The sequence below is a fragment of the Protobothrops mucrosquamatus genome, unplaced genomic scaffold, assembly GCF_001527695.2.
Source record: "Protobothrops mucrosquamatus isolate PMUCROS unplaced genomic scaffold, P.Mucros_1.0 scaffold7303, whole genome shotgun sequence".
Taxonomy (NCBI): Eukaryota; Metazoa; Chordata; class Lepidosauria; order Squamata; family Viperidae; genus Protobothrops; species Protobothrops mucrosquamatus.
The window spans coordinates 1-12960 of record NW_015393105.1 but is presented as its reverse complement, the minus strand read 5'-3'; the positions used below and the strand labels follow the sequence as shown (position 1 = coordinate 12960).

The window sequence follows — 12960 nt, the reverse complement described above, 5'->3', positions numbered from 1 at the left end:
ATCCTGAGTGTGTCCAACAAACGCTCCTCAGGCACTCTTAAAAGCCGGGAAGCAGTCTCTGCAAAGCCTTGTTTTAAAAGAATCATTTAAAAAACAAAAAAGTCAGCCATTTTTCTTAAAATAGCCTGGATAAATTTCTGTTCTACAGTATGAAGCTTAGGAGAATATATTGGTTTGATCTATGGCCGGTTCAGAAATATGAAATGTGAAAATGTCACCCTAAAATTTTCTAAGTCAGCAACTATACACACACATACACAATATATATATATATATATATATATACTGTATATACCAGTGATGGCGAACTTTTTAGAGACGGAGTGCCCAAAAACTGGCCCCGCCACCGATCCACCCCTCCTGCCCTGCCCCCATCCCCCACCCTGCCTGCCTGCATGGCCACTCACCACCTCCAGGGCCCGCCACAAATCACCCAGTCACGCCCTCTGCCCGCGCCCTGCAGCATCAACTGTGCACGATGGGGCGTGAGGGCAGAGTCTTGTCTACGCTGCCTGGCTGCCATGTCCTTGGCTGCGCTGCTCCGGGTGGGCCACACTCAGGGGTGACTCTCCTACAGGGGGGCTGCTGGAGAGGAGGGGGTCACGGCGGAGGCGAGGCTGGGGCAACGGCACGTGTGCCCACAGAGAGGGCTCCGAGTGCCGCCTCTGGCACCCGTGCCATAGGTTCGCCACCACTGATATACACAAAGATCTGTTGGATAACCAATTGGGTTCCTACATTATATTACGACGTACTTTGCTGAATAAGCTCCAGCTGGCTTGTTTTACACCATCTTCAGTGTTAAACCGTGATCCGGCAAAGCTGAAACTAGGTTCTTTTGAGACTGGAGGACCTTGCTCTTGGGCAGCTCACCTTTGGCCAGGTCTTCTAACTCACAAAGTTGTGCCTCATCTTCTGACTCGCAGAACTGAACATTGCCCAAATGGAGAAGACCAGCTAGTATCTGTTAACAAAAAGAGATCGCAAATTGGTTAGTTTCTCTGTATTCTGTACAGGTGATGTTTTTGGGCTGAACAAGGATCCATACTCAGAAACTGAGTTTACTGGGAACTTTCGGGCAGAAGATTTGAAAAGACACCCACCCTAGCATAAAAGCCCCCTAGGGCATGAAGCCAGTGTCAAGAACGATTCGCCTTTTCACCTAGATTTTCTCTTTTGCTCATATCTTGACAATGGAATGCAAAGGTGAGAGATAAGATAACCTTTATTGTCATTTTTTTTTACTGTGGGCACAACGGCACACATCAAAAATGAAATTTAGTTGCCCGCTCTCAAAGTGAAACACATACATGACACACACCTAAACATACTATGTACAACATATGTATAGACCCAAACCCCTACATATGCGTAACAAATAAATATTAAATACTGTCCATCTTGAATATATAACGGAAGGAGGAAGCTTGAGAGTTCACAAGGTTAATGCTGTATGGAATGAAACTATGGCTGAATCTGGATGTTCTGCTTCGGATACCACGGAACCCCCTCCTCCCAGAAGGGAACAAGAAAAACAGGTTGTGAAGAGGATGTGTAGCGCCCCAGATAATCTTAGGGACCCTGCTCAAGCAGCGCTTCCGTGCTATGTCCTGGATGGGAGGGAGGGAACTGCCAATGATCTTTTCAGCCGTCCTCACCACTCTCTGCACCGCCTTCCTGTCTGATGTTTAGGCCAGGGGTCCCCAACCCCCAGTCCATGGACCAGTACTGGGTCACGACATTCCAGCAACCGGTCCGCACAAAGAAGCAAAGCCCTATCCGTGGGATGCAGGCAACACACAAAACCACGGCCCCCTCCGGTCCGTGGAAAAACCTCTCTCCACGGAGGAGGTCCCTGGTGCCCAAAAGGTTGGGGACCTCTGGTCTAGGCAACTGAGAGTCAAGGCCAGCTGCTCGAAGGAGAAGTGGACTGTTTCCATAACAAGAAGAAATATTACAATTGGACAAAGTGAACACCCGGTGGGTGGAGGTGAGGGAGTCTATCATTTAACTAATAAGCAAGCCTTTGAGCGGCAAAAACCAGAGCTGGTTTCGTTTTCTTCTGTGCCAATGTAATTTTTCAGTAAAGTATTATGACCTTGGTAAAACCATGCCCCAAGAGTTTATTTTTCTGGAAATGCCAACTGGACAGTTGACAGCCAGGCGGTTGAAATACGGGACATGCTAAATCACCCTCAGAAATCAATACATGCTGATTAGGTGGCCTTACCAATCCTATCAATCGATCAATCAATCAGTCCAACTGCTACTGAGCCAAGGTTTAACTGACCTTAAAAACATTATTCTGGGTGAAACTGTCAATGCCCAGGTGGGTCATGGCCTCCCGAGTGACATCAAAAGAGTCTTCTACAAGGCAAAGAGACATTCATTAGATGGAGGTTCTCTCTTCCTCTCCCGAAAATCAGGTGGCTTCAATGCAGTCCCAGATCATGATTTGTAAGGCCTAACAATGATTTGCTGCTACATCTGAACCAACAGCCTGAGATAACATGCAATGGTACTGAATCAGAACCAACCTAGTAAGGCCAAACTGCTAAAGTGCAAGAACAGTATTTTAAGAATTGAAACTGCAGGCAGGGACTGTACTTGATCCTGCCTGCTTCAAAAAAAAAAAGGCAGAATCATGAAAAATGGATGAGACAAAAGCACATTTGTTTTCTCTTTCGTGAAAAAAAGAAAATATTGTCCTTTTTCCTGCATTTAAAGATTTTTTTCCTGCCTTTCACATTAAACATTGACATTCAAGCAGTACTGATGTCAACGCTGCTAACATCGGATGTTTTTGCTTTGACAACAAATGGAGATGCAACCATTTTCTTCTTATGTTTTACTCTTGGAGTTAGAGTTAGGGTTAGATGATGATGGGGGGAGGAATGTGCATGAGAGTTTAGCTAGACGTAACAATACTGAACCTAGTGTGAGAACCAAGGTTATTGAAATAAGAGATGATAAGAATTGGCGGGCTGGAGAACTGGAGGGAAAGCCTGCATTTCAAACTAATTGGAGAATGTGATTTATGACTGTTAATTGGAGGACGGAATTGTGCTTTGATACTATGTGCTGAGGGAAGAGGAATCCAGTTTTTGGCTTTGATTGTGTTAATGCCAATGCTATGCTTCTCAAATAGATTCTTTAAGGTAAACAATGCCTCGAAATTCTTTGAAGAGTTTCATCTATCGGAACCATGACATTTGAAAGAAATGGGGGTGTGGGGGGATTATTGGTTTTCCCATTGGGTTTTTATCCTTGTAAGCTGCCCGGAGTCACTCAGAGTGAGTTGGGCAGCCATATGAATTTTCTTAATAAATAAATAATTTTTTTAAAAGCAAACAAAAATCCCAAGCACTTGCTGGGGATTAAGCTCCAATGAAATAATCCTACCGAAGTGCCTCAGAAATGATGTAAAAATCATTTCAACTGGATATAATGATGATGATGATGATGATGATGACGACGATGATGATGATAAAGTTGGAAAGGACCTTGGAGGTCATCTAGTCCAACCCTCTGCTCAGGCAGGAAACCCTATACCATTTCGGACAAATGGCTGTCCAGTCTCTTCTTAAAAACTTCCAGTGTTGGCGCATTCACCGCTTCTGGAGGCAGGTTGTTCCACTGGTTAACTGTTCTCACTGTCAGGAAGTTTCTCCTTAGTTCTAGGTTGCTTCTCTCTTTGGTTAGTTTTCACCCGTTGCTTCTTCTCCTGCCTTCAGGTGCTTTGGAGAATAGCTTGACTCCCTCTTCTTTGGGGCAGCCCCTGAGATACTAGATCACTGCTATCATGTCCCCCCTCGTCCTTCTCTTCGTTGAACTAGACATTCCCAATTCCAGCAACCGTTCCTTATATGTTTTAGTCTCCAGTCCCCTAATCATCTTTGTTGCTCTTCTCTGTACTCTTTCTAGAGTCTCAGCATCTTTTTTACATCGTGGTGACCAAAACTGGATGCAGTATTCCAAGTGTGGCCTTACCAAGGCATTGTAAAGTGGTATTAATACTTCACGTGATCTTGATTCTATCCCTCTGTTAATGCAGCCCAGCACTGTGTTGGCCTTTTTGGCAGCTGCAGCACAATGCTGGCTCATATTTAAATGATTGCCCACTAGGACTCCGAGGTCCCTCTCACAGTTACTACTATTGAGCAAGGTACCCCCTATACTATACCTGTACATTTGGTTTTTCTTGCCTAAATGTAGAACCTTGCTTTTTTCACCATTTACTTACTTTTTTCACGATATGTTTGAGAGTTAAAAAAAAAAGCAACAGGAGTTCCTTATTGTCTTTTTTAAAATGCTAATCTCAGAATTTGTTCCAGCATTTTTCATCTACTTCTCTTTTCTGTAATAGCAATTCAACTTGAAATATTATTAATTACACTACATTTTATTTATTTAGGCTTGTAGTCAATTTCTTCCTTTTTTTTTTTTTAAAGACGCCTAAGAGGGTCTTTACAAGATCTGGGCTTTCAAATGCTACCTTCTAGAGTCTTTTCAGAATTTGGAAGCCAACAGAATTGTGCACTCTCCAGAAGATCCCATTCTTGGCGCTCATCCAGCGTGGCTCCTTTTGCAATCTGGAAAGTAAAAAAAACAGCTTGGCAATTGAAGCAAACAAATTATTCCGTTAAAAAAAGGATATTTCTCATATTGTGACCCTCAGCAACCAAGCAGAACTATTTTCCGGGCATCTTTATGCGCACACAATTTTTTTTTTTAAAAAAGGAAGTTATTGATTCACATTAAACCAACACAACAGAAACACAAACCTGGTAAAAAATATGGAAATTCCTTTCCTGAGGGGCTTGATAGGCAACTCTCGTTTTCTCCAGAAGAAAAGTCTGAATGGATGCACTTGTTAAAAGCTGAGATCTGCAGAAATGGTAGTTTAAAATTAAATTCATAGACTCTAGGACAGGGCTTTTCAACCTTTTTCACCCATTGTACCACTTTTAGGATATGGCAACATCCGAGTACCACCAGTCGCCTAGCAAGGTGTCAAAAACTTAATGACCAAAAAAAAAAAAAAAGGAAAAAATTGATAAAGTACAGGTAGTCCTCGACTTACAACAGTTCGAAGTTACAATGGCACTGAAAAAAGTTCCCCCCAAGGCACAGCCGAGCAAGACACCTGCCTGCCCGCCCGGCGATGCTCTTCCTCCTGTCCGAGGTTTTCATTGTGAGCATTTCTGTTGAGGATTGGCAGCAGGGGTGGGGTGGGGGGGTGTTTGGTTTTTATTCCCCCCGTCTGCTGGGTGGTTGCACCAGGTTTTGGTCACTTCACATGACCCTGGGACACTGTGACCGTCATAAATATGAATCAGTTGCCAAGCATCTGAATGTAAGTCACCAGACCCTGGAGATGCTGCAACATTCCAGCTGATCGGCGCTTCTTCTGGGCTCAGCAGAAGCACCAGGATCAGTGCTGCTTTCCAGCTGATTGGTGCTTTTTCAGGGCTCAGCAGAAGCGCCAGGATCAGCACCGAGCTCCAGCTGAAGCCTGGCGCTGATCCTGGTGCTTCCACTGAGCCCTGACAGTCCCGAAGAAGCGCTGATCCTGGCACTTCTGCTGAGCCCTGACAGCCCTGCAGCTCCAGCTATCTCTCGCTCAGGCTTGTGCGGTGCTGCCACCGGTTCAGCTCATTCCCCTTCCCCGCTACTACTTTTCTAGGATGGTCACGTACCACCTGCCAGGTGCCAATGTACCACAGGTGGTACCTGTACCACTGGTTGAAAAGCCCTGCTCTAGGAACAGCGGAGGAGTAGCAAAATTACATTTCCCATTCTATTCCAAAAGGCCTTCCTTTTGCACACAGGCTGTCCCAACTTAATGGATAGCAAAAAGCAAGGATTATAACTTCAAGAATCTTCCAATCAATGGCCATAATAGCTAAGGATTCTGAGAAATGTAGTCTCAACATATCTGATGGGCATTCAAAATAGACAGGATGCCAGGTGTGATGCAAGCTCCACCCTTCTACCTTAATGCCGCATTGGTGGTCTTGCCTGTTTTGATCCAACCCCTGGATGCAATGCGTAATAAAATCCTTGCCCAGAATACAGGCAGTCTTCGACTTACAACTGGTGGCTTAATGATTGTTTGAAATTATTACAGGCATGGAATGATCCTTTGTGGCTCCTAAAGCAGGGGTCCCCAACCCCCAGTCCATGGACCGGTACCAGGCCACGGCATGCCAGCAACCGGTCTGCACAAACAAGCAAAGCCCCATCCATGGGATGCAGGCAGTACACAAAACCACGCCCCTTCCGGTCCGTGGAAAAATCTCTCTCCACGGAACCGGTCCCTGGTGCCCAAAAGGTTGGGGACCTCTGTCTTAAAGCATTTATGGCCATCATGAAATGTACCGGTACTACCTTCCACAGCAGTCATGTGACCATATTTTGGGCACTTGGCAACCAGTGTGCCTTTATGATCAGATGCAATGCGCCACAATCATGTGACCTTGTGATTTTTCTTTTTTTGGGGGGGGGGGGTCAGTTTCTGGCATTTTTTTATGCTGGTTTCTGGCAAAAAAAACCACCTGTTTGGAAGAATGGCTTCACACATGACAGCCGCATCCATATAACGATTGTGGATTTGCTTCACACCCACAGTGAATTGCTTAATGCCCACTGCAAAAAGTATCATAAAATCCAGTCTGATCACATGAGTCCCTTGACTTATGACTGTAATGATTTAAAACCAGCAATCCAGTTGCAGTCTGGGTCATAAATTGGGGACCACCTGTATGGCATCTTAGAAAGATATTTTCCAGAGCTTCAGATTGGATTGGAGTTCAAATCCATTAACTTAAAAAAAATAATTAAAAGTCCTGGAAGAAATGCTTAAGATCACCAGGAGGTGAACGGGAGACTCAAAGGAGAATTTATCTTTTTAACCTTGACTCTGAAACTTGATCATTGCAATAAGTCAAAAGAGAATATCACTAGGTGAAGGAGGAGACAGTACCTATTTAAGTGAAGTTGGATGTATTTCCCAAAGCGGCTGCTGTTGTTATTCCGAAGGGTGCATGCGTTTCCTGTGAAATTAACAAAAACTGGCATTATGCAAGCCACATGTGTCTATCACAAAGGTTAAAGGAGGTATGAATTAATGTAAAAGAGAGTTCAGACATTATGCTAATATGCAAGGGAATTTGACATAGCATGCATGTAAACTTTGCTGTGATTCATTCATTCATTCATGCATGCATTCATTCAGTGTGTGTCTCTGTGTGTGTGTATGTATAGCTTAACATTCTCTTTCTTCTATAGCAGTGGTGGTGAACCTATGGCACGGGTGCCAGAAGCGGCACTCAGAGCCCTCTCTGTGGGCACGCGCACTGTCGCCCCAGTCCTAGGCCTTCAGCTGGGTTTTATAAAACCTTTTCGCTTTAGGCCTCCGCCATCGTGTGCAAAAAAAAAAAAGGGTTCAATCAGTCAATTTCAACTTCTTGCGGGAAAAAAGATCTTGCAAAGTTGGAATTGATTGATTGAACCTTTTAGTCCCACCCAGTCTGCCATTACCACCACAGCCACGCCCACCCAATGGGCCACACCCACCCAATGGGCCACATCCACCCAATGGGCCACACCCACCCGGCACCCAACGATGCATAAGTGGGTTTTGGGTTGCAGTTTGGGCACTCAGTCTCTAAAAGGTTCGCCATCACTGTTCTATAGTGTAGCTAATAATGCTGAAAATAGATTGCACCATTTCTCACTATTCAAGGCAGGAAAGTAATGCAAGGCTCAAAAGTGGACTAATATATAAATTAAAAAAAAATGTCTCCATCTCCCAAACCAGTTTTATCCAATTAGTTTAATTGCTTTACATCTTGGGGCCCTCAAGGTCCCCAAACGTGGCCACTCCTATTTATAATTTAGGGCCTTGTGTAAATCAACCAGTTGTGGTTTTTTATTTTTTATTTTTTTTCCACAAAAACGTAGCTTAGGGCAATGTGGAAACCCAATCTCACTTTTTTTATTCATGATTGGTTTTAGGCAACTTTACTTTTGGTATGTCTGACTTCATAATTAGCTGGAAGAACTAAAGGCAAGAACTATGCCTTGAGCAGTATTTTTAAACAAAGAAGTCAGTTTCTGCTTTTTCATAGGTATCTGAGCCACACAGGCTGCAATACAAATTTTATCTTTTTTTTTTTTTTGAAATAGATTAAATAGATTAAGAATGCATTTTTTGGAATAATAGGTTTATTTGTATGAAAACTATTATGTAATGGAATGAATAAAACTGAAGAGGTGTTTTAGATTGGGATTGAACTAATAATTAATTGAATGTTATTGTAACAAGATGATGTGTTTGTTTGATAATATGGATGTTATTAGCTATGATAATTAATTGGATGAAATTAGAATCTTGTTTAATGGACTTAAATGATTTAAGGTTGATATTATTCTGTTAGCTTAAAGAAATTGATTGATTGATGGATTAGATATGCACAGGATAGATCAGTATTTTATTTTAATTAGGAGATATTAGTGGAAGAAGAAATAAATAAGACTTATTATAAAATTAAGGAATTAGAATATATCTGGAAGGGATACCTGAACTGATAATGTGTTTATTTAAAGTTAAATTTGATTATGGTATTGTAATTTCATAAAGCTCTAAAACAGGTTTAGGATTAATAGAAATTCAAGTTAGAAATGGACTATTTTAAATATATTAAGCTATTTGAGGGAAATAGAGAGGGAATATTTGATGTACTGATTGAGTTATCTATATATGTTTTATCTTTGGATTTTTGATTACCCCAGCACCACGGTGTGTCTCGAGCACTTTGTCTTAATAATTAAAAAACCAATAAAATTTGTTTAAAAAAAAACCAACAAATTTTATCTTTACGTTACAATGCTGCACACAGATACAAAAGAACAAAGCGTGTTCAATGATATCACAAAGCACGTTTGCTGAAACTTTAGCTTGCTACAAATACCTATGGTCTGGGATGGTTTGAACACACTAGAGTTTAAGACAGCTAGGCTACAACTCCCAGAATTCCCCAGCCAGCATGGGGAATTCTGGGAGTTGAAGTCCACCCATCTTAAAGTCACCAAGCTTGAGAAGCATTGGATTAGATTGATAGTTTTGAGTTGGATGGTTCTAATCTATTGGCTAGTCTAGGGGTAGGCAACCTTGGCTCTTTTATGACTCGTGGACTTCAACTCCCAGAATTCCTGAGCCAACATGGCTCAGCATGGAAACCTCTCCCTTTCTCCTCAGCATGGCTGGCTCAGGAATTCTGGGAGTTGAAGTCCACGAGTCATAAAAGAGCCAAGGTTGCCTACCCCTGGGCTAGAGCAAACATTTTGTTTATTAAAAAGATCATCTTTACCAAAAGCTTCCATGACAGGATTGGAATCCAACACGCGTTGCTCTATCCTCTCCACCGATATACTGCCTTCTGGGAGGTCAGGGGAAGCTGCAACAGTCGCATAAAACTTCATCAGGCAGCGGGAGGTCCATGTCTATAAAGAGACCCCTGAATGTCAGCCATTGATTTCTCTTACCACTTATATCATCTCAGAAACAAGAGAAAGACAGTTTTGACAAGGTGTCATGCCTCCCTCGGAGCCTGAATCTGCAGAGGAAAATGAGCTGGAACGGACCCTATGGAGGTTGAGGGAGATATGTCTAGGGCTTCAGAGGAATGTGGAGAAGAGCAGGCCGAGGCAGGCCAGGGCCCTTCAGGATTGGGAGGAACAGGAGAGGCAGAGTTCAGGCGATGAGCAAGGGCCACCCCCACCTGATTCCTAGAGCACGGAGAGTGGAGAGAAGGAGGGAACAACGCAGGCAGGCTCAGCTATTCGGGAGGAGAGCGTCTTGCCCCTCTCCACAAGGCCCACCTGGAGACTGAGACTTAAGGAGACGCTGATTCCTTGGAGTTTTATGTGTTATTGCTGATCTGCTGAAGAGAAGGACGAGGGGGGACATGATAGCAGTGTTCCAGTATCTCAGGGGCTGCCCCAAAGAAGAGGGAGTCAAGCTATTCACCAAAGCGCCTGAAGGCAGGACAAGAAGCAAAGAATGGAAACTAATCAAGGAGAGAAGCAACCTAGAACTAAGGAGAAACTTCCTGACAGTGAGAACAATTAACTGGTGGAACAACCTGCCTCCAGAAGCAGTGAATGCTCCAACACTGGAAGTTTTTAAGAAGAGACTGGACAGCCATTTGTCCAAAATGGTATAGGGTTTCCTGCCTGGGCAGGGGGTTGGACTAGATCAGGGCTTTTCAACCAGTGGTACGGGTACCACCTGTGGTACACTGGCACCTGGCAGGTGGTATGCGACCATCCTAGAAATGTGGTAGCGGAGAAGGGGAATGAGCTGAACCGGTGGCAGCACTGCACAAGCCTGAGCGAGAGACGGCTGGAGCTGCAGGGCTCCCAGGGCTCAGCGGAAGCGCCAGGATCAGCGCTTCTTCGGGACTGTCAGGACTCAGTGGAAGCACCAGGTCAGCGCCAGGCTTCAGCTGGAGCTCGGCGCTGATCCTGGCGCTTCTACTGAGCCCAGAAGAAGCGCCGATCAGCTGGAATGTTGCAGCCTCTCCAGGGTCTTGTGATTTACATTCAGATGCTTGGCAACTGATTCATATTTATGATGGTCACAGTGTCCCAGGGTCATGTGAAGTGACCAAAACCTGCTGCAACCACCCAGCAGACGGGGGGAATAAAAACCAAACACCCCCCACCCCACCCCCGCTGCCAATCCTCAACAGAAATGCTCACAATGAAAACCTCGGACAGGAGGAAGAGTGCCGCCGGGTGGGCAGGCAGGTGTCTTGTTTGGCTGTGCCTTGGGGGGCACTTCTTTCAGTGCCATTGTAACTTCGAACTGTTGTAAGTCGAGGACTACCTGTACTTTATCAATTTTTTCCTTTTCTTTTTCTTTTTGGTCATCAAGTTTTTGACACCTTGCTAGGCGACTGGTGGTACTCGGATAGTGCCATATCCTAAAAGTGGTACAATGGGTGAAAAAGGTTGAAAAGCCCTGATTTACATGACAGTGTCACCACTCAGGTTATGATCACTTCCACATCATCACAGTTTGTCACAGCTGCCACAGCTGCCGCAAAACATTAAATAGCATTGCCCCATAATCCTCTACCATTCTACCATTCATATAAAGCAGGGCTTTTCAATCTTTTCACCCATTGTGCCACTTTTAGGATATGGCAACATCAGAGTACCACCAGCAAGGTGTCAAAAATTTGATGACCAAAAAAAAAAAAAAAAAGGAAAAAAAGTAATAAAGTACAGGTAGTCCTCGACTTACAACAGTTTGCTTAGTGACTGTTCAAAGTTACAATGGCATTGAAAAAAGTGCCCCCCAAGCCACAGCCGAGCAAGACACCTGCCTACCTGCCCGGCAGCGCTCTTCCTCCTGTCCGAGGTTTCCATTGTTGTGAGCATTTCTGTTGAGGATTGGCAGCGGGGGTGGGGTGGGGTGGGGTGTTTGGTTTTTATTCCCCCCGTCTGCTGGGTGGTTGCAGCAGGTTTTGGTCACTTCACATGACCCTGGGACACTGTGACCGTCATAAATATGAATCAGTTGCCAAGCATCTGAATGTAAATCACAAGACCCTGGAGATGCTGCAACATTCCAGCTGATTGGCGCTTCTGGGCTCAGCAGAAGCGCCAGGATCAATGCTCCAGCTGATTGGTGCTTCTTCAGGGCTCAGCAGAAGCACCAGGATCAGCACCGAGCCTGGTGCTGATCCTGGTGCTTCCACTGAGCCCTGCAGCTCCAACCATCTGTCACTCAGGCTTGTGTGGTGCTGCCACCGATTCAGCTCATTCCCCTCCCCCGCTACTTTTCTAGGATAGTTGCGTATCACCTGCCAGGTGCCAATGTGCCACAGGTGGTACTCGTACCACTGGTTGAAAAGCCCTGATGTAAATGATGCCCTAGGGCAAGAGTAGACAACCTTGGCTCTTTTATGACTCGTGGACTTCCAACTCCCAGAATTCCTGAGCCAGCATGGCTCAGCATGGAAACCTCTCCCTTTCTCCTCAGCATGGCTGCTCAGGAATTCTGGGAGTTGAAGTCCACGAGTCATAAAAGAGCCAAGGTTGCCTATCCCTGCCCTAGTGGTAGTTCTGACATCAGGCTCAAACATGGAAAGGGTGGCATTTGTGGGGTGTCATCCTCAGGCACTTTTTACCATTTGATCCCCCATGCCCAGCTACAAATTACACAAAATGGCCAATTCTGCATCTTCCCACATTAGAGAGGAGCAGAGCCCTTCTGGGTTTGAATCAAGCACCATCTTTAACAGGATCTGGATTCTCTCTTTAATCCCGATTCAGTAACTACAGTTAAGCAGATGCAAGAACAAACGGATTCCATCCGAATCAAAACTGGAAGGGGATGAAACTCAAAGATCTTAATTTCTAACGTGGAAAAGTAGGTTAAGGTGGCAACCTTCGGAAGGCCGGTCCCAAAAAAATAAATAAAAATCTGCTGGTCACACAAACGTGTAGGTCGATTCAGCCAGAAATGAGCATGCCAAATTTCCCCAAAGCAATTTTAAAGAGATCTCAGCTTACCTTACCAGCACCGCTTTCTCCACTAACAATGATGGACTGATTGACTAATGGAATCTGGCTCTGGACGTTTCGGTAGCTTTCTTCTGCTACTGTGAAAATGTGAGGTTTTAATTCCTAAGGAAGAAAAAAAGTACACAAGCCATTGGAAAGAAAAATGGAAAGAGACAATTCAGTGGCAGATTGTGGCATTTTCAGCAAAAGGGAACCGACAGTAACATCTTGGATGGGTGATGGAGGTAGTGCCACAATTGCCATCTTGCCCGTTTTGATAGACACACATACACACACACACATGGACACAACTGGACATGAACCCTGTACACCGAACACAAGGCTGAACCAGAACTGGGAAATTAGCAAAAGCCAGGGTAA

General features: G+C 44.5%; 1 protein-coding gene across 1 annotated transcript in view; it reads right to left on the bottom strand.

The window, feature by feature from the left end:
• Positions 1 to 12702, bottom strand: part of LOC107300514 (unconventional myosin-XIX-like) — a gene marked incomplete at its 5' end in the record, with an annotated part of 35349 nt that extends 22647 nt beyond the window's left edge. Inside the window, 8 exons of the mRNA XM_015829837.1 lie at positions 7 to 67; positions 874 to 964; positions 2291 to 2367; positions 4496 to 4592; positions 4785 to 4887; positions 6986 to 7055; positions 9375 to 9507; positions 12589 to 12702. Of these exons, the coding sequence (XP_015685323.1) occupies positions 7 to 67; positions 874 to 964; positions 2291 to 2367; positions 4496 to 4592; positions 4785 to 4887; positions 6986 to 7055; positions 9375 to 9507; positions 12589 to 12702 (746 nt within the window). The remainder of the gene's footprint in view (positions 1 to 6; positions 68 to 873; positions 965 to 2290; positions 2368 to 4495; positions 4593 to 4784; positions 4888 to 6985; positions 7056 to 9374; positions 9508 to 12588) is intronic.
• Positions 12703 to 12960: the final 258 nt, after the last annotated feature.